The sequence below is a fragment of the Lupinus angustifolius genome, chromosome LG11 (assembly GCF_001865875.1).
Source record: "Lupinus angustifolius cultivar Tanjil chromosome LG11, LupAngTanjil_v1.0, whole genome shotgun sequence".
Classification (NCBI taxonomy): Eukaryota; Viridiplantae; Streptophyta; class Magnoliopsida; order Fabales; family Fabaceae; genus Lupinus; species Lupinus angustifolius.
In genome coordinates, this window is record NC_032019.1 from 6,076,234 (window position 1) to 6,099,385 (window position 23,152).

Genomic DNA, 23,152 nt, shown 5'->3' on the forward strand with positions numbered 1-23,152 from the left:
AAAAAAAATATGTGTATAAACCGGCTTTGACCGGTTTTTGATCAGTTTTGACCGATTTTGATATTTGGTCAGTTCAACATCTGTACCGTACCGGTTAGGGGTCCAATTCACCAATTTTTCGGTTGAATTGGCCGGTACCGTACAGTTTTTACATCATTGGTATAAATTATCCATAGGTGGATCCAGTTTGAAGACAAAATCAACGCTTGAATGAGGAATTTTTTGTTTAGTTATCCATTAATTTCGTTTGTTTTTTTGCTTCTTATTGAGACTTGCCCATGGCCCATGATAAACTTTGCAAGTTATGATGTAGAAGATGGGATAATAAAAAATGAAAAAACGCAGACAATGCTGTGAGCAGAGCCCTTACGTTGGGTGACAGTTTATTTTTATTTGATTTGATTTTAAGATAAAATAATATATGTACTAATGGTATAAGATTTTTTACATTATATCTTTTATTACTTATATTTAATTATTATTTTTAACTTTTAAATATCTATACTACTTATAAATAGAAAGCCCAAAATAACCACCTGCCATAGTGTAATTTGTGGTTCTTCCTATTTTGCCCTCATTATTTTCTAAATATACAAAAAAAATATATATATAACCTAATGTTCCTCTCCACCTAATATATGCTCATATTATTTGGTTAATTATTTTTTATTCTTACATTATGACTATCAGTCTTTAATGTAGAACATTACACCAATCAAATAAATTCAAGATTACAAATATTTAACACAAAATATTATGTTTGACATTTATGATATACAAACTATACATTATAAGATAGGAAAGCGGGTTGACAGACACGATAGTGACTGTCAACACGCTAGTAACTAGTAAAAATAAATAATAAATGATATGTTGATGTATAAAATTTTATGAAATTATATTAATTTTAGTATTAGATTTAATTTTTATTTACTAAATAAAAATACTTACACCATCAATCAACCAATCATATATTATATATATCATTATTCAATCAGTCAACATTATCATCTTATTAAAATAGTCAATCATATTATAAACTAATTTGAAAGTCATATATTAATATTATATAATTGATTAATTGGGTAACTAACCAACATAAGCATTATTATTTAAAATTTAATTATTTGTATTAGTTCCAGCAAACAAATTACATGTAATTATATAAAGTTAAAATAAAATTAATGAAATAAACCATATGACATTTTTTGTAGACTTAAAATAATTTAATTTAGCAATGTTTAACTAAACTATATAGCATTACTGATTTGCAAAATATAGGAAATGAATGAAAATTTCAAATTTGTCCACTATTAGAAATTGATATAGAGAATTATCTAAAAAGTAAAAACAATAAATCAAAATTGAAAGAGAATTGTGGGGCTGCATTCATTCTTTCTTTGGAGTCACTTTCACGTTGTTTGTGGATTTGGGACCCAACAATGCACGAGTGATGAAACCTATGCATAAAACAGAACACACTTCCTCAACAAAAAAAAACACAGTCAACTGTCAGAACTATTCAAAGTTTCAAACTTCAAAGCTTACACCTTTATATTTCATTAAGGTTTGAGTTCCCTTTTTAATGATGATGTCTTTCACTAAAGAAGATTCTGAAACTTTCTCTGTAATCAAAATTAAACATTAATAGAAATTTACATAGATTGTATGGAACGATAAAGGTTACTTTTTTCCCATTGAAAATTGGAGCTTTTCAATCTGATTGATTCTTCCTTAGCTAAGGTTATTGCTCAAAATCATATTTTTGTTATCTGGGTTGTGTTGTGTTGTGTTATATATTATTATTTCTATTTAGAGTATTATTACAAGTTGTTTCTGACACTTCACGCATTGGTTTCGATTGGTGAAGTTTGGTGACACCAACTTTTCTGCATCTCATATTTTCATCCTTTGTTAAGCTTAAGCTCTAAAATTTTGATCCTTTGGTCTTGCATCATAATAGTTGGTATCTAAAGTTTTCAACTTTGGTTTGTGTTTCGAATGAGAATTTTAAGCAAGGAACATTTCTGTTATTTGATTTGATTTTATTGCTGAGGAATATGTCAGCGGCATCGCCGTCTTCGGCATCTTCCACCGCCGCACCACCACCTACCACCACAACTCCATCACAATCTTCCCTTGCACCTAACACTTCAATTTCAACCCCACCGCCATCTCAGTCTCCTCCTCCGGCAACCCCATCGGCTCCTCCTCCCGCAGTGTCTCCACCGGCCCCACCATCACAGCCGCCCCAAGCTTCACCTCCCCCACCTTTAGTATCTCCTCCTCCAACCTCACCATCAGCCCCTCCTCCGATATCACCACCACCAGCACCTCCATCTTCTCCGGTACCGCCATCACCAGTCCCACCAGGAAATTCTCCACCACCATCAAGCCCACTTAACAACTCATCATCGCCACCAGAGAGTTTATCCCCTCCTCCGACCACTGCACCGCCAGCCCAAGGTTCTCCGCCACCTACACAATCCGTGCCACCACAACCATCATCACCACCATCACCAACTTCCACCCCTAATTCGCCTCCCCCTCCATCACCCACGATTCGGTTGTCACCACCTCCGCCCTTGCTCGTTACGCCACCACCGTCACAAAATGGATCAAAGAACTCAAGCCCTGGACCTGGTAGTAGTAGTGGAAAAGGAATTAGTACTGCAGGTATAGTTGCTATTGGTGTTGTGGCTGGATTTTTCTTACTTGGCTTCATTGGAGTTGCTATATGGTGCATTAGGAGGCAAAAGAAAAAAGGGCCACAAAATGGTGGTTATGTCATGCCATCCACTCTTCCCTCTTCACCTGAATCAGGTAGACTTGTTACAAAACAACACCATAATTGTTTATTTAATAGGTTGTTCTTATGTCTCACTCTATTTTAATTGGTAGTTTAGTACTTTTGGAATTTAATAAGACAGAGCTGTGATTACAATTGGTGCATATGTTGGGTATGTTGAATTAGTTTATATGAATTTCTCTAACTATAAATAAACAATTAAGTAAACCATTGAAAATTTGTAGCCATTGAAATAATTGAAGTCTGCAATTTTGTCCAGATTCATCATGTTTTAAGACACATTCTTCAGCTCCTCCTGTACAAAGTGGCTCTGGCAGTGATGTTGTGTATACACCACCATCTGAGCCTGGTGGACTAGGAAACTCTAGGTCATTGTTTTCATATGAAGAGCTAATCAAGGCAACAAATGGTTTCTCAAGTCAAAATCTTTTGGGCGAGGGAGGATTCGGTTCTGTATATAAAGGATACCTACCTGATGGGAGAGAGATAGCAGTGAAGCAGTTGAAAATTGGTGGAGGTCAAGGAGAGAGAGAATTCAAAGCTGAAGTTGAAATTATTAGTCGCATACATCATCGCCATTTGGTTTCTTTAGTCGGATACTGCATTCAAGATGACAGAAGACTGCTTGTCTATGACTATGTCCCTAACAATAATCTTTATTTTCATCTGCATGGTAAATCTGCTTCTGAGTGGTAAAAGGTTATTTCATGATATTTTGATTGTTTTAACTGATGTCAATGGTTGCAGAGGAAGGTAGGTCTGTGCTAGGTTGGGAAAATCGTGTTAAGATCGCAGCTGGTGCAGCTCGAGGAATAGCTTATCTCCATGAAGACTGTAATTACTTATCATTGTTATTTTATTCTTGGTCTCAACATTTACATAAATAAATGCCGATATCTCCCCTCTCCTTTCAGAAATTTGCATTTTCAGAATGTGCTAAAAGTTGAATGTTATGCACATTTCAGGTAATCCTCGGGTTATTCACAGGGATATCAAGTCATCAAACATTCTTTTAGATTACAATTTTGATGCTCAAGTATGTGCCATCCTTCTCATGTAAAGTTTGATATTGTTTGTTCTACTTATATTCTAATCTTAGCATTCCAATCTTTAATGTGACAGGTTTCAGATTTTGGCCTAGCCAAATTAGCTCTTGATGCAAATACACATGTAACCACACGAGTCATGGGAACTTTTGGGTGAGTATCATTATAAGGTCTACAGACTTCTCTTCTTCGATTTTTACTATTGCACTAAGACCAACAAACGTTTAGTACCAAAAACTGTACCAACATCAATTGCCTTTTTTCCTCTTAAAGGTATGTTGCTCCTGAATATGCATCAAGCGGAAAATTGACTGAGAAGTCTGATGTATATTCTTTTGGAGTCGTGCTTTTGGAACTCATTACCGGAAGAAAGTCAGTAGATACATCTCAACCCATGGGAGATGAAAGTCTAGTTGAATGGGTAAATATTGATGCTAATCTTCTTATCACTCTTGTTATTGAACCTATCTTTCACTAATTTGGTGTTTGTGAAGCCATTAGTACATACTAAAAATTGATTGGGATTAAATTGAACTAAAAATTGAATCACCGACCTATTTAGTCGAGCACACTAAAAGGATTGAAGTGAGTGAACCAATGTTCTATATTTTCTTGGGTAAGCTCATGTTGAACAGAATCCTAGAAATCGGAAATATCAGTTACAACTGAAGTCCTTGCCATACATGCCTCTATTTTCTAATAGTTTGCATTTCTTGATGATCAAATCAGGTAAATTATTTAGAGACCAGACAAATGTTTATGTGTATATTAATTGGAGTATAATATTTTGGTCTTGAGTTTAGTATGCATCATTTGGTTCATATATTTGTATCATAAACTTTTTGGCCAGATATATGGCTATAATGTCTATTGTCGAAACCTGTAAAAGTCATTATCTTCACTTGAATCATTCTTGAATTTTCTAAAGTCAACCTTTCCTCACTAAAGATGCTACTTTTTTTTCTCAGGCTCGACCTTTGCTGAGTCATGCACTTGATAATGAGGGTTATGATAGTTTGGCAGATCCAAGGCTAGAAAAGAACTATGTTGAAAGTGAAATGTTTTGCTTGATTGAAATTGCTGCTGCTTGTGTGCGGCATTCGGCTGCAAAGAGACCTCGCATGGGACAGGTATTTAGTTATAAAGTTTCTCTTTAATTGTCAACTAGAAAACAAAAAATTACAGAGATTGTTTTTCTTGAACAATTATGTGTGATAGGTTGTTAGAGCTTTCGATAGCTTAGCAGGTTCAGATCTAACAAACGGAATGCGGGTTGGAGAAAGCGAGGCGTTTAACTCTGCGCAACAATCTGCCCAAATAAGATTATTTCGAAGGATGGCATTTGGTAGTCAAAATTACAGCTCAGACTTTTTTAGCCAGGATAGTTTGAATGCTTGAAGGTCACTCTATGTACTGGAAGAGTTTATCTTGGACCAAAAGATGCTATCGAGCAAAGCCAAGGGGAGGCCTCGGTCGAGTTTAGTTGGTTACGGTCATGGCTCAGCCAAGCTGCACGGCCGTTTCCAGTTTCCACTTAGTAATTGACTGCATCAGGTTCAAACACTCCATTTTTGTGACAGAATTCTTATTCTTTTCGCATTAGCTGTTCTTAGGCAGCAATTCTGTTTTTGTGATTAGCATTTGTATAAAAATTACATATTTTACTCTTGATGATAAGGATGATAACTTGATTGATTTGTTCAAAGATGATCTATTGAATTTCTAACAAGATAGAATCAAAAGATTATAATGTTATAATGGACTTTGTTGAGGTGCACATTATTTTTGGTACTACCAAGGATATTTCTCACCTTTTGGATAAGGAACTAATCACTTTCAGGTGCGTGGTTGTCCCTCCCAAAAAATGTCGCCTCTAGGAATCGAACTATTGACCTTTTGGTCATCCTTAAGATTCAGTGGGTCTTGTACCACTAGACAACACTTTGTTGGCTGTTGTAACAAGACATTGTTTTGAAGAGGAAAAAAACATTGAAAACATTTCTAGTGAAAAAGAAAATGAAGTAATTTTAAGACTTTACTTTATAACAAACATGATAGTTATTTAGTGTGTAAAGTATCTTCCACTGCATTATCAAGCACTTAAAATGGTGCAGTAACAAATTTATAGAAAAAAACAATCCTCCCAGACAATTATGATGATGTCATCATAAGCATATAAAAAATAAAAGGGTGACTATAAGCTCAGTTGTGAAGATGAACATGAGATAATCACTTTTAGAGTTCCACTATAACTATAATCACAAATTCAAAACATTTATTCGAAACAAAATAAATTTGAAAAATAAAATCATTGTATGAAAAAATAAAAGCAATTAATAACAACAAAACAAGTTAATAAGATAGATGAGTAATATTGAATAAGAAATTCTAGATGATGTATGTCGATATGGATTTATTGAAGCATATAAACCCCTATTAACTTAATCATCAACTATGTCAGTGGTGATAATGATTTGGAATTAAGTGTTGTTCATAAATTTTATTTAATTATAACGAAGTCTTACATATTATTTTATAATTTATTACAACTCTCTATAAAATATTTATATTTTTTCTTACGATAGCAAATATCATTCTTATTTGATCTCATGATATCTACTTTTTTCTCACAACATCTAGATCTCTTCCTACTTTTTCTTAACTAAAAACAACCAAGAATTGTTTTTATTTAAAAACAAAAATCAGAAAATAAAAATAATCAACAAAGAAAAAAAATAAAAATGTTTTTATTCTATTTTTTTCGGATGAATAATAAGTAAAACATGAAGGAGAAGGGCTTGAACCCATATTCTTATTCTATTAATAAAAACCTTAAAACAAGTTGCTCTAACGCTATGAACAAGTTTTTCAGCTAAATTTGGAAAATGACACTTTTCAATAACGATCAGGTGGATCCACGTTTGCAGTTTTGGGGGCATATGTGCCCCCACAAAATATTTAAAAAAAATACATACAATATGTTTAATGTATAACTAAATTGTAAGGGAAAGATATTATCAACTATGGTAAGGACATTGCTTAATAAATTAAAAATAAAAAATATATATTGGGAGGTGATGTGACGAAGACTTTGAAAATTTAAGTACTAGCACTTTTCATGCAGTTTTTCTATAGGTTTTTCAACAAATGTTATAAGGATATTAGTCAAGTTGATTTATTGATAAAAATAGTCATTCCACACTCATAGATAATATTTTAAAATTTTGACCAAGACATTTCTTTATTTTAAATTTCATTGTTGTAAATATTATTATCATATGATTTTATGTATGGTACACTTTGTAAGATTTTAGTCACATTAGCAACTAATATATTTATTTTTTCATTATATCATAATTTTAATACTATATGTTTATGTATGTGTCGCCAACTAAATTTTTTTTGTATCCCCCACCGCAATTGTATGTATCTTTTTTATTCCCCTTTCAATTGGGGAATGAACTCTTATACTTAGTTTTTATGTATTATTTTTGTGTTATTCAATAACTTCAATAAGAAGGTTTGTTTTAATTGGATGTCAACTTATTTTAATTTATACTTAAAATTGTAGCTTTCCTAATTAGAGATAATCTTTCATCAATTGTGTAATTGCTTTCTTTCCTAATTTATTTCAATTTTCATATGGAAATAATAGAAGCTGGGGGTGCAGAAAATTGTTCATTGGAATTGGAAATGTGAACACACTTGCATACATTCTCGGTACATTTGGAAGAAAGCCATGTTTATTAATGTTACCATTTTTGTTTTTTGGTTTCTTTTTAAAAATCAAATTATAAACTAATGTAATAGAAAAATTATGTTTGCCTATTCCGATATGTTGGAGACTTTTTCATATTTTGGATTTGTTTTCATTTTTATATTAGCAGCTTAATACTCTTTTATATTGGCCATTATGTAAGTAGATAACTCATTAGTTTCACAACATTTTCCCGAAACATTATTTTAAATATGCTTTAAGAAATTTCCAAATAATAGTTTGACGTTTATAAATATTGAAATTATTCAAGCTTGGCTGGTATACTATTCTAAAAGTTTGGCTTCAAAAAAGCATTTCAAAGTTAGAGACCTTCCAAAAACTACTGATATCATTTGATTTATTTGATGTATGGGATTTATAAGATGTTGAGGTGCAAGAATCACTCAAAACAAACAGAGGAATTCTGTCATGATTTCTATACTGAGAAGCAACACTATCTAACTCTACAAAACTTTATAGCTTCTGTACAGTGACTTACAATTTCAGCCTGAAATGGCCAAAAACAAGTATATAGTTTATTCTTCTGTCCATATTCACTGCTAAATGTTGAATGGTTGCACCTTGCCATCCCCATGGAAGTGAAAATGATAAAATACCTTGCTGGATGAGAGGATCCAGAAAGCATTTCCATAACTATGGGCATGGTAATTTTTATTTTCAAGCATGTTATACAGAAAGTACATCTCATGGTTGAAATAATGATATGCCATATATTATCTATGGTTAGTAGCACTTTCTCTCTTAGCCGCTATGCGCGCTGTTGAACCAACATTTCACATAATTCTGGATCATCTGTCTTCCCCTCATACCTTATCCATTGTACCATTTCGTGATAGGTAGGAAAGAACTGCATCTGAATTGCTGAGAAAGAGAAGTATGGTGTGAGTGTTGAGATAACCACACAAAAAATCACAATCCAATAGGAAGGAGCCGGAGCGAGACATTCGATGAATACTTTGTAAGCAATTGTAGAAAAGGTCGGAGTCATTGTTCCGTACACGATGAGGAAAAAATACCAGAGAGCAATGGAGCCCCAGAGGAAAATATGTTGAATCAAGGTGAAGTAACTTATAGCAAGTCCCATCTGCAAGTTTACAACCCAAACCACACAAGTATACATTGTTGCTCCAAGTATATCCCTCTCTGCGGTTCTTCCCTTATCATCAAAGGCCTGAATCTCCATTGCTTTTGTGCAGAAGAAGAAAATTATTATGGCACTGATAAACCCATTAAGCATCCAGGTGAGAATTCGTCGCCAGCTAAAGAGGATATTTTGGACACCTTCTTGATATAACATAGGAAACTACAACATTAAAATAACAAGGAATGATCAGAGAAGTAAAATAGGAATCCCGGATCAAGCAAGTCAATGCTCACTGCATTTTAAAATAGCATTGCCGTAATATGATTGAGATTGATCTTTTTAAACAGTACTACTGCCCTTTACAGTGGGCTTCCTAAGTTAGCGTTTGATAGACATGTCAAAACAAGACATAACCGAAGATATGAGTTTTGTTCCGTGTTAGATATATTCTGTTCGATGTTCTCTCGGCTCTTCAGGAGACCAGCATGCAATTTTATAAAAGGACAATAGTAAATTTTTTCATTTCGCAACCATTGCTACAAACATGATGACATATTATATGATGAATAATAGGATTACCTTCAGACAGTACCGGGCAGATACATCCTGGTCAAAAACCCCAAGGGCAATCACCGGCAGTGATGAAAAGAAGACATTATAGAGAGACAAAAACCAGTCATTGTATGCAGGCTGCCCAGAGAACGATGCATACACCTCATATAAGAATACAGTAAAGCCAAATGTGACATTCTTGTAGAAAAAATAGCATATCTGTTAAAAGAAGAATGAAAAGTTAATAAGAATGCCGAACAAAGGTTTCAGACCATCTTTTAGAGCCTAATAATAAAGTGTTGAGATCTAGATATAAGGGTGACAATACCATTGACGAAATCCTTCGGTAACACCAATGTCCATGTACAAGAAGCAAACGTTCCAAATAACGGAACTGTGCAATTGCAATATCGCTAGACATAACAGCCTGAGGAACAGAGGATAAATAACACAAAGTTGTAAGAAAAGAAATATGAAAGCATAAGCCAATATAAGAACAAAAGATGAATAGTATGTCAATTTTCTGAGTACCTGCATTCCTTCAACACCACTAATTCCAACCCCTATATCTGCTTCTTGAAGCATTCCCACATCATTTGCTCCGTCACCAATAGCTAAAGTAATTTTCCTAGTTCCAGATTTGACCAGTCTAGTGACCTTTAAGAGAGGAACAAATATTAAAAAAATATATTTTTTAAAGCTAACTAGTACTATTATCAGAATTAACAAAAAAATAAGGACATGATGTCAAATAGAGAGGAAGAAACACTGAATAGACTGAAACATACCAGTGCCTTCTGCTTTGGCGACGTGCGGCAGCAGATAACAGATGCACAACGAACAGCAAGGTCTAGAAACATGTTCTTCATATCATCGTCCAGAGCATAAGCAAGTGATTTTCCATCAATAATCAGAGCAAATGCTTGGTCAGAGGTTCTTCTGGAGGCAATAACTTGCTGTGCGCCTTCATATATCTGATTGTGAACACTTTCCCTTGAAGCCTGAATCATGCATGATTCAGCTAAAAATATCAGGATCTTAATTTTTAACTCTATAATTTCACTAAGATACTCACACACCAAGCAAGCCCTTCGGACAAGATAAAGAGAAGTTCACATGAGAAAAAACAAAAGGAAAGAAGCACAATAGCAGAATCCACGCATTGTCAACAAAAACAATGCCATGCAAGTGCAGTTAACAGAATTCTTAATTTCACATAACTCTACCAAGTGGCTTTAATTGCAAAACCAGAATGGAAGAATCAAAGAAATATAAGTTCAAAATATCAACTGCTTGGAAAAGATCTCATTGGGGTATTGAAATCTTTTAAGAGAATGATCTTGTTACCTATAATGGCTGAAATTTATTTTACCTTGGCAATAGCCCTCTTGTCTCGGAGCTTCTCCACTGCTTGAATTTCAGGAGTCTCCAAATGAATTATAATCTGCTTCATTCCTTGTCTAAGCAAACTACAAGCATAACTGCAATAGTACATTGATGTCAATATCTCGGAAATTAATTCTTGCTCTGAAGCCAATTTTAAAAGGGCACAATTGCAATATTATACCCAACATTGATGGCAGTCTCCATTTTATCCCCGGTCAAAATCCAGATCTTAATTCCAGCTTGGGCAAGCTTGTCAATGCAATTAGGAACCTAGCAAAATAATGAGAAGCTACATGCCAAGTCATATTCCAGTTGATAAACCTTCATATGTAAACATTCTTTTTCCTAAATCCAAACTCACCCCATTTTGGAGCTTGTCCTCGACAGCAGTTGCACCAAGAAGAATCAAATCCCTCTCAATCTTATCTGACACTTCCTCAATTAGACTTTGCTGATCTGCACTGACTGATTTTTTTGCATCAGAAATTTTATTATAAAACTCCTTGTATTCTTCTTTATTGAGCTCACGATATGCCAATATCAGGGTCCTCAGACCTGCATCAGCATACTCGTGCACGTGCTCCAATGTGTTCTCTTCGAACTCCCTCCCATTCTTCCTAAGCCTTTCAAACATTACACTGCATGAAAATATGACAAAAGGCAAGTCAATTGGGTCAAATGAAAAAGTACAAGCTCCAAACTACTGAAGGTTGCGGGTTAGTTTTTCACAAACCTATCAGCACCTTTACAGAGTAGCAAAATTCTCCCTTCTTCATCTTTCACTATCACTGACATGCGCTTCCTTGAGCTATTAAATTCTAAAACATTGAGAAGCTTGTACATCCTGCCAAATGAAATTAATTAGGGTACAACTAACGCATTCAACACTGCATGAATAGAAGACTGCAATAGATAAATAGATCATGAGACTCCACATCCCTGTGCAGCTATAAGATATATACACTACACCAGCAGAAGAATGTAAAAGTGCTACTTATACGCATTTTTATTGAAAATTAACTACTGTCATCATGAGACTAGTTACTACAAATGATACATAAATTTAATACAAATGAATATGATAATTACATTTCTCAATTTGTGCGCTATAAGCCTATAACATTAAAAGACAGCTAAAAAGGAACACATGTGGTAATATGTAACTGAACGCACCTTCCTCAATGAAAATTCAGTCGAAAACTTTTCATTTTGATTAGCACTGAGAAATGCAGCAGTCAAAATCTAAGTTACTAAACAGATAAAGCTAATAAAAACTAACCTTTCAACTTTGTTGCCAGAAACTGGATCCAACTCATACATTGTTAAACTAGTCTGAGTCCTTTTAAAGAATTCAAAACCAACTTCTCTCGCTGCAATCACAAATGCTGCTTCATCTGGAGATTCAGCCTCATATGAGACATTTCCTGTATCTTCATGTACTTCTGGCATGGCTGTATGACAGATTGCCAATAAGCGAAAAAATTTCTGGATAACACCTGCATAAGGCTCATTAACCCAGTTTCCGTTCATTATCCTTTCATCAGTAAAGTTGAAACCTTTGACACGTGCTCTATTATCAGGAGATTGCTTTAAATCACCTGATTCTGATAGACTAACATTCTCGTCTATCACATGTGAACCATTTCTTCTATTCATGGCCCTCTCAACTTCTGTAACACCGCGACCATAAGCTACCCCAGCAATGGAACATTTGATGAATTCCATTGAGTTGCATGTCAGAGTTCCAGTTTTATCAGAAAGTATTGTGTCAACTTGGCCAAGTTCCTCATTCAAGTTTGAAGTACGGGCATGAGCTGGTTTGTCCGCTTCTTCATAGTACATATGGATATCTTGATTGATGAAGATGCTCTGAAGTACTTTGACAAATTCTATTGATACATACAAGGATATCGGAATAAAGAAGCCGTATAACATCAACGCTGTCAAACAATGATATAATGCAGCAGCTGGTGCTCTTTTAGGGTCAAAGAAAATTGTAGAATCATCTGGTCTGAGATACCACCTTTTCATCATACCATTGTCCAAGTCATCTTTAGTTATAACACCAAAGAAAATAGATCCAGCAACTGCCATTAGAAATAAAATACAAAACAAGAAGTAGATAACTCTATCCATCTTCCTCTCAACTTTGCTTCTCTTCGAAGGAGGATCGGTAGAATTTTGAATAACCTTCGTATCATGACCAGTGAAGACAACAGCTCCGAATACATAATCTGTGTTACGAAGTTTTGAGTCTCTCAGAAGAAGTTGCTGAAGAGAAAGGGGATATTGTTTCTCTTCAAACTCTATGCTCCCAATAAATGAATACAAATTTGCATTTGGGTCTTCACATTTAATTGTAGCCTTGAAATCACGGAACTTGAAGTCCTCGTGTAAGGAACAAGTTACATCCAACCCTTGTTTCAGCTTCAAATTTGTTTCCCCGTCCAAGTTCATTGTTTCGACATAGCAGACTGCATCCTCATAGCTAGATGATAGCAGCAGGAGATCAGCAGGGAAGAATTCATCCTTCTCAATCTTTACTATATGCCCCACCCTCAGATTCTTCCACTCGGTATATTCAAAAGTTCCATCCCCTTTATGCACTTTAACTCTTCTATTGTTCACTTCAATATCCTGCAATAGTGTTCCCCTAACTAAATTATATGCCCTGATATTGATATATTTCCATAAAAATTGACATTTTTTGGTCCGTATTTGGGTCACCAAATAGATGATGCTATTGCTAAATGATAGCCATTTAGCATACTCTTCTTAATATGCATAACTTTTGGTTTATTTTAATTACATATAGATCTTTAATTATACAGAAAGGAAAAGGGAAATCAAAACCAAATTTGCACAGACCTTAAAATGTAGGAAATATTAAAGCAGAATAGACACCATTTTGGACTTTTTCTAGCACAGTAATTAAAACAAATTATTAAGCACTTTCAACTGGAGCATTAAACTCAAATTGTTGTACGAACAAAAAAATTCACTTAGAATCTAAGAGATTGTTTTTACTAATACTGGAATTTATGAACAAAGTCCTGTGTAATTGAACTTCATCCACTTCAAACAACTCATCGATAACACCAAATAACAATAACCAAGTCTTAGTCCCACTAGGTGGGGTCGGCAATCATACCAAAAAATCCACACAAAAAATCTAGAATCTTCCAAAAGATTGACACATATACCCTTCTGTCAACAATTTTAATCAAATTAGCATCCAACACAAATACAGAATCATTTGATCTCTTAAAACCAAATATTTCCATACCCTTTAAAAAAACCACAACTTTCTTTCTAGAATAACTGATATTCTATGAGCCTGTGTGTTGCAAAAGAATAACATAAAGTAAACATAAGTACAATTACAAACCATAAACCAAAATTAAAAATAAATTAACAAAATGAAACTGAAGAGTGAAAACAGGATAAAGTGGTACCTGTTTTTTCCTACGCCAATCTTCAATACCCTCTTTGATCATAGTTGCTCCAATAACAACAATCAAAGGAAGAATAGCACTTCCAGCTGTATAAGGAGCAAGTTCTGTGAAGGACAAGATTCCGGTCACCAAGAAATAGAAATTAGCTACTCTCCTAAACTGCTCAAACAGTGACTTGGGCAAGAAGGTAGCAATGGTATACTTAGTAGACCTCACAGCATTATCTGCATAGTCCCTAAGCCAAACTTCAAAGTTATCTAGATCATTGCAGAACACCACCCTCGAATAGCCGCGCCCTCCGATCTGCGAATGATCTCCCTTGAAAGATTGTTTGCCACACGTGAATGAGTAGATATTGCTCAGATGCAATTGCTTCCTTTCCTTGCCATCACCCCTCATTTTGGTAAATTAAACTCACAAGGTAGCAGCAGAAGCTACCACAGAAAATTACCAATGCCAAATTTGAAACTTTCTTAAGTCCCAAAGGTATTATTATTCTCACTAATTGCCCAGGATGGTTTATACCAAAACAAGGTATTCTCAGTAGCTAGAATAGTGAAGAGTTAAAAAAAAGGAAATAACTTTCAAGTACTTCCAATTACAAGTACAAAATTCAGAATGCAACACAGCCTCTTCTAGAACCTTCAAAACCTTAAAATCCTTAAAATCTGCGAGACCCTTTATCACAAATACCCAGTAGATAAAAATTGAAAATCTAAAGCAAAGAGTTGAACCCCAGATAAAAAAAACTGAAAGATCCTTAATTTATGATGATGATGATGATGATGATGATGATGATGATGATGATGATGACAGAGAATGACAAAATTAGATAAACCCAAAAGGTTGTGTGTGAAAATATGGGAAAAGACAAAATAGGCACAGAAGGAGACAGACACGTCTAAAGTCTCAGCTAGGGAAAAGAATGTTCGGAGAAGCTAATAATAATAATGAGTAAAAGTTGTTGTTCATGTTTAATTATTTGTGTAAAGTTGCTATTGTTGGTTTCTCATGGCGTTGAAGGAGAAAGTTTTGAAAAAAGAGTTTGATAATTAGATCTCGCATTTTTGTAGTTTGACCCTTAAAGAGAGGCTGTGTTGTTGAACGTACATTACCCGTTTTCAGGATTATGAAGATTTCAAAATTGCTTTTTATTCTCAGAAGGCACAGTAACATTAAAATGAGAAATGAAGCGTCAAAATTAAAAACAAAAAAGCAAAAGCAACAAAAAGATTTGGAATTTGTCAACAGAGTTTTGGTTTTCAAATGAAAAAAAAATGACAACATGTGCAGAAGTGAACACAGAGAAAAGACAAGGAAGTTGTTGTTCTGTTTTTTGCTTAATCCTTCACTCTGTTTCGCGGGAAAACTAAGGAGTTCTTCAATGGTGATAAATGAGACACTCTGTTTCCTAAGAAATCACAGCTATTTAATAATAGCGATAAAGATAGAGGTACAATGGATAAAATTAAATTCCAACTATGAGTTTACAAGTTTTTAATTATGTATGTTATTATGTTCCTTATAAGAGAAATTTGTTGAATAATTTAAATATCATTTTCTATAATTTTAGATATTTTATTATATGAGTAGATATTTTATTTTTTAAAAGAAATATATATTATTAATTTAGTTATTTATAATTATTTAATTATGTAAAATTATTGATAATTATTTATCTTTTTAGTTATTTAATAGATATTTTTATGTGGTGTAATTAATGAAATCTATCAAGTTCTAAATTGGTAAACCTGAAGAGTGAATTACTGAAGTTTGTTATGGATTTTCGAATTCAAAAGCAAAATGTGAAGAGTTTAAAACCTGTGCATCGATAGAGTAAAGTTTTTTACACTATCAGTATATCATTTACCATTGATTTGTATTCTTTTGTTTGAGAATCAATAGTAGTTAACAAATCAACAGTGGATGATTTACCGACAATGTAAAAAACACTTACACTGTCAGTGTATACATATTAAATACAAATGTGAAACACTACAAGCTTCCTTTTTAAAAATTGTAAATTTCATTAAATTTGTGTTTGAGAATGGCTCTAGTAAATTAGTGGCCGGGTCAAAAAAAATTAGAAGCTACAATAAAAAAATTTATAAACTTGTGTTATTGTACACTACCATAAGATAATAACAAAGGGGTCTCAATCTAGATGATATATCAAGTGTTTGATATTCAAGATATTTTCAAAATTAAAAAATATAAGATTATAAAGGAGAAAAAGAAAATCAGCCCATGAATAAAATTTTGATTATTTGTTATTAATTTTATAAGTTTTGTTTATAAACTGTAACATTTAATATATAAAAAACTTATAAGCATCAACCAAATAAAAATAATACATTTGAAATATTGGCTAAGAATTAGGAACAACTAACTAGGGAATAATTGATTTGTGTATCTACTATCTAACCAAATTTTTTTATTTACCTGCTTTTCATTGATTCTAACTAAAAAATTGATAAAAGAATAAAAGAAATAAAGCGTAACTCTTGGATTAAAAAAAGTATGTAATATATTCACCCAACAAAAAAACATGTAATATAACTTCTTAAAATAATAGTAACCAAGATGATTCATTGATGTTAAAACTGATGCTTTTGAGAAAATATCTTTGAGTAAAGTGGTGTTTACATAGATGAGATTTCTTTTGTGGGTTTTGTTAACATATGATTCTTGGATTAAAAAAGTATGTAATATGTTCACCCAACAAAAAAGTATGTAATATAACTTCTTAAAATAATACTAACTAAGAAGATTCATTAATGTTTTTTTGGGTACATTTTCATTCTAGAAAATTCATTAATATTAATACTAATGTTTGAGAAAATGTCTTTAAGTAATTCGGTGTTTGAAAATATGTGATTTTTGTGTATAATCCATGATAGGAATTAATCATTTTTTGGTGTGTTATTGTCTCTCCCAACAAGAATCGCTACCAAGAATTGAATCTTTCCCTTTTGACATTTATAGAGATCAAGTAACACCTTACACCACTTGATCAATGTCTCGTTGTTTGCTGAGATATAATTTGATTTTTAGATTTTGGTAACTGCCCGAAAAATTGGTTAATAAACTACAAAATCGAGTGTCACGTATAAAAAGGTTGTTGAATCCTCAATGACTTGTTTGACACTAATCTTTCAACTAAAAAATCGTTACTCTGAGTGATTTTAGTTCGGTTTGATTTGTTTCTTTCACTAAAGTATTAACTAAAACTTGATTCAATTGAACTAGTTCAATTAAGATGTTGGGATCAGATATTACTACTCATTATCCATACACACTCGACTCAACAACACAAAACCATTTAGCTAAGATTTTTTTATTGGGACTTCAATGGTACTAAGAATTAATGTCTTAGTCAATTTAGTAGCTCGTGAAATAAAGATCTATATCTAGCAACTTTATCCATACAATGAAGAAATATGATCCACAAAACATACATCTATGTTTAGCAACTATGCTTGTGAAACTTAATTTTCATGAAATACCTCAAAAGTACTAATTGTGAATGTTTTGGTCATATTTGTAGTTTATTAATATAGATTTATGTCTAGCAACTATACTAACAAGATGAATATTTATAAACTATTAACACACATCTATGTCTAGCAACTATGTTATCAAATTTGAAAGTTATTCTAGTATTCTTATCACTCTATGTCTAAAAACCATATAAACAAATGCACAAGTATGACCAATTAGTAAAAATAAACGTCTAAAAATTATATCAAAATGATGAGTTCCTAACTTCAGAATCTTAAAACTAAAGTTTCTTCACGCATTAATCAATCCAATATCCATACAGAAAGGTTGTCACAAGTACAAATTAAACACAATAAATAACTCATAAAAAATAAAACCAACCAATTAAGTATAAATCTGACTCAAAGTATTATACATCTAACGGAGTATTAATTACAAAATCTCAGGAGAATTCTAGCTATACATTTTCATGATAACTCGAACCAAATATAAGAAAAGAGAAATACAATTCATAAGAGAAGAGATTATATCCTCAATGAACATATATCAATTCCTCTAACATTTCTCATTGCTCTTACATCTCATTTCCAACTAGAGCCACATAGAAATAAAGAGAAATCGAGTATATCATGTTTCTGTCCCAAGAACGTTCAGAACACTTAAAAATGACTTTTTGATCTATTTTAAACATTTCTCATTTTTGCACATTTTGCTAGGCACATGTAAATTTGTTAGGTGCAACTCTTCGCCTAGCTTCGACCTTTCAGCTAGCCAAGTTGTGCTGGACGTAGTTACCTTGAGTTGAGTTTAGTTCTTTTTCCCTAGTTTATACTCATTTTTGCTCTTTTAGACTTGGAATGACATAAAAATTCATGTGATAAGTTTTGCACAATAATTCGATTAGATGTGAAGTACAAATGATATTTCTCTAACTTTTAGAGTCAAAAAATATTGAATTATCCTTATGAATTAAGATAATTTTTGCACTTAACATCAACATATAATTCTTGGATTAGAAAGGTATGTAATATATTCATCAAACAAAAAAAGTATGTAATATCACTTTTTTCTAATAATCCTAATTAAGATTAGTCATGATTGTTAATATTGATGTTGAGAAAATTGGTATGAATTAATTATGGACTTTAAACAAAGACATGCATATAAATGTAGATATACTTTTAATATATAGACAAATTTTACACTACAATATTATCGAAATATTATGTTTTCACGATGTGAAAATTCTGAAATTTACAAATAATTGATAAAATTAATATGATTTCAATAAGAGTGTAAAATGTGTGCACTGATAATGTAAAGATTTATACACAGTCAGTGCATCATCCACCATTCACTTACAATATATTTATTTAAAAGTCAAAAGTCAATGATGACTAAAAATCAATGGTGGATGATATAGTGACAGTATAAAAACCTTTACACTGTCGGTGTATATATCTTTTTCTCTATCAATAAATTTAAAACAAAATATAATATTATTAATATAACTAGCTAGCTGCAACTTTAGTGATGGGGGTTGGGAGTTGGGGCAGTAGGTGCAACTTGAGTCATACTCATTATTTGTATTTTTAATTATTGGCCATAGTTATTGCATGCTGCATGAAGTCCTCAAATAAATTGTTTTTCCCTTCATATCTATGGGCACCATGAATCTATAATAATGAAGCCAGAATAAGTGATAGACATTATAGGCAAGATAACTAGAATAAATGGACTAAAATTATATGTCTGCTCCGCATAAATATGTGTGGGCAATGAGAAGACCTGTGTCAAAATCACTTTGCCTACATAAGGTGGAGCCTTAGAAGGCATTGGTATAGATAAAAATGAAGTTTAGTGCCAAATGAAAAGGAATGCGTGTATTTTTTGATTTTTTTGATTGTGATGATAAGCAACTAAATTATGTAATATTGGACCATTTGGAGGTTATTGAAGCTTCAAAAATGGAGATATGCAATGTTCCCAATACAATCTCGGTTGAGAAGTGGTGTTTTAACACAATAAACAATTGTTTTATTTTATTTCAGTGAGAAGATTATTTCCAAGAAGTCAGTAATGTGAATTGAAAAATAATAAACAAATGTTAATTTAATACTTTAGTTTCCTTTGTGGATAAAGCCCTTCTAAAGAACTCTTTGATAAAAATAACTATGAAGTCAGGGGGATTCCATGCAATTTTCTTTTCTAAAAACAAAGTAAGTTGTGTATAAAAAACAAATCCTTCTCTCTTTTCCCTTCAATGATTCTATGAGAAACAAATACTATTAGACTGGATTACAATTAAAGGGTAAATGTTTTGGTTACATTCTAATATGCTAACCCTTTTTAATTCCCACACTTCATATTTATTGGACAATAGGATTAATAGAAACTTATGTTATCTTAATCTATATATATATTTAGTTTTATTTTATTTGAATTTATTTATAATTTATCTTTATCATGGTGATTATTATTTAGGTAGTTATTATTTTATCATTCGTAACAAATTTTACCTATATAATAAACTCTTTTAAGTAACTCATATTTGAGTTTGACGAATCTTTATTATCATAAAATTATACATGGTAGTGATATGCCAAAAATTTGGAACTCTAATTAGTCATCTATCTCCCTTGTCGTATTAGCTTCTCGTTAATATTCATTCACTTTTTTAAACTCGCAATTTTATATTACATGCTTCAGTTATCCAATAAACACATATTAACATGCTTCGATACAACAATTCACTTTTTTATGGTGATTATATCAAGGCATTCTATTTCCACTGACATTCATTCTCGTGGTGCCTTTTCTCTCATTGACGAGTTATGTTAGTAATGGTTTCTTTTTCTATCGATGATCATTTTAATGGTAATTATACAACTGATTTCTTTCTCATCGACGATCATTTCAGTGATGTCTTTTGTCCCATATATAAATTATATTATAAGTGATTTTTTTTCATATTAACGATCACTCTGATGTTGATTATATGTGTAGGTTTTTCAGTTCACAATACGTTTTAATGATTTTGTGTGAATCCCATATATTTATTTGGTTATTACTTTAAAAAATTACCTAAAAGTTTATTATGTAACTTGTATTTTAATAGTTTATTAACTTGTATTTTTGTTTATAGGGAAAAATTATTTCTTTAATGTTTAAAACTAATAATTTTTTGATCCCGATATCATTTTACATATGTTATTATGAGCTTATAAACGGGAAGGGGATTAAATTAGGACGAATGTAAATAAAATTAGAGAAAAAAAATGTATGCATTGATATCATATGAGTTTTATGGATTATCAGTGCATATATTATTCATGTTTAATCATTATTAACTATTTAAAAATGTAATATAATTAAACGATAAATAATATAATAATTGTGTATAAATATTTACATTAATCGTGCATAAATATTACACTCATAAAAGAAATGCATTTATGAGTTTATCAACAAAACAAAACAATTCTATTGAATAACTGGAATTGGCTCTTAATTAATGGATACAATACAATCTCTTCTTCTTTCAATTAAAGATAAGCAAACACGCCACTGGGTAATCAAAACGCTTCAATTTTATATTATGGAAAGATTCTTTGTAGTATAAGAATTATTAAAAGATTTGTGTCATGTGTGCAATGATTTTGAGATTAAATAAAGCAAAACGAATCATACTGGAACCCTGAATAAAAGGAACACGTTTAATGGCCAAGGTTGAAAGGAATAAAACAATAAGCTGAGTATGGAGAATAATACTTATCTTGAGAAATTAGAAGCTAAATTATGGAGATAAGAATATGATTCCATTTTGCAACACTAAAATGTTCCATACTGCCACTATTTCTTGCTACAAATTCACTACTTAGAAGTTAGAGACGACTGGTTTTAAAACAATATTACATAATTTTGTTTAAAAGTTAACTTAAAATACAAAATAATTTAATCTTAACACATTAGTATATTGGCATACACTTGAAGGAAGAGAAATAAGACGGAAACATTGAGATATTATGAGTGAGAGTAGGAAGCTGAGAATGTGTGCTTAGTGCTTACATGTGTGGCAACTATTTTTGCCAAAAATATTATAAAGGGTTCATTGATTTATCTTTTACTAAGAAGTAAGAAGCATGCATCATGCATGTTTCCAAAAATTAATGATGGTTTATTAAGCTTGGGTGGCCGGTGAAGAAATTAAAGATACCATTTTCAATATGGGGCCTTTTAAAGTTCTCGGGCCCCGATTATTTAAATCCCACCTATATATCTTTTTTCCAAATTAAAGCTAGTAGTAATATTACAGAAAGACACTATCAAGTAAGTTAAAAAATTCATTCTACATTTTAGTCATTCATTCTATAAAATTTTAATTGTAAAATAATTAATTTTTTATAGAATGAATGACTAATATGTGGATTATGTTTTCTTAACTTATTCCTAGAATAAGTGAGTCATCTCTTATACAAATCACCCCTCTCTTTTAGTCCATACAAAAGTCATCCTTAATTTATATACATTATACTTTCTACTTATACTAGAGTGGTAAAAGTAATATTTAAAAAAAAAATAAGTAATCTTAAGTTAAACAAAATATTATACATGGAGAAGTTCAAATAGTATAAGAATTAATATTTATTGATTACTTTTTTATTCATTATAAAATAATACAAGAGTGATTTAAACAACATTCCTTATAATTTTTTAATGAAAAAAAAGTAACTCTCATATTATTTAGATTTGTCTCCACAATATGTCATATTTTGTTTAATTTAACTGTAGCTATTGCACATTTTTTGTTTAAAAAATTATATTGATATCTCATGCAGTAATAGTGGATGTAATATATGTATTAAGTTAGTAATAATTTATGTATGTACAAAAAATAGAGATAATTTATATAATTCCACTAAAATTTATGGGATGTCAATATAATATAGTCTAATATAAATGATAATTTTGTGTGAAATAGTTTACATGTAATTAAAGAAGACTTTAGGTTGGGTTAATGGTATAATGAGTCACACAATTAATAAAACATTTAATTTTAGTTTGTTCTTTCATTCTTTGACCAATATTTTTTTATTTAATTAAAAAAAATTTAAACTTGAAGTTAAATTTAATTATTTAAATGACTCGGACACAAATTATATATTATATTAAAAGATCCTCGCATCTGTAGTAATAATATCTGTATATATATATAATTTAATATATGACTTATTCAGATTTTTTTGTTCTTGTGTAATTGGGAAGACTTGTACATTGTGAATTATGAAATTATTTTTCCTCTTTATTTTATGCATATCTTCTTCTAGTTTAGCATAGTAACTTAAATTCTAATAAATATAAGCTGCAAAATTTTGGCAAATTAAAAAAATGTTCAAACTTTAAATGAGATATATGAGTGAAGCTTATGTATTACACATTTTAAACAAGTCAATTTCAAGATTTAGATTTCACTCATTAAAATACTTCAAGTCACTTTTTAACATGTAGACATCCAATTTTATTAGACCTATTATACACACA

General features: G+C 31.7%; 2 protein-coding genes across 2 annotated transcripts; one reads left to right on the plus strand and one right to left on the minus strand.

Moving 5' to 3' along the window:
* On the plus strand, positions 1,377 to 5,560 carry LOC109361349 (proline-rich receptor-like protein kinase PERK9). The gene is made up of 9 exons (XM_019606812.1): positions 1,377 to 1,990; positions 2,045 to 2,823; positions 3,069 to 3,482; positions 3,557 to 3,643; positions 3,775 to 3,845; positions 3,932 to 4,008; positions 4,129 to 4,276; positions 4,824 to 4,985; positions 5,074 to 5,560. Exons 2-9 carry the CDS (start codon positions 2,061 to 2,063, stop codon positions 5,251 to 5,253), a joined length of 1,902 nt encoding a protein of 633 aa, XP_019462357.1. The 5' UTR covers positions 1,377 to 1,990; positions 2,045 to 2,060; the 3' UTR covers positions 5,254 to 5,560.
* Positions 8,011 to 15,534, minus strand: LOC109361007 (putative phospholipid-transporting ATPase 9). The gene is made up of 11 exons (XM_019606277.1): positions 14,111 to 15,534; positions 11,935 to 13,292; positions 11,389 to 11,499; positions 11,017 to 11,293; positions 10,837 to 10,925; positions 10,642 to 10,750; positions 10,058 to 10,270; positions 9,801 to 9,926; positions 9,598 to 9,696; positions 9,297 to 9,488; positions 8,011 to 8,936 (listed from the first exon to the last, which is right to left on the minus strand). Exons 1-11 carry the CDS (start codon positions 14,507 to 14,509, stop codon positions 8,382 to 8,384), a joined length of 3,528 nt encoding a protein of 1,175 aa, XP_019461822.1. The 5' UTR covers positions 14,510 to 15,534; the 3' UTR covers positions 8,011 to 8,381.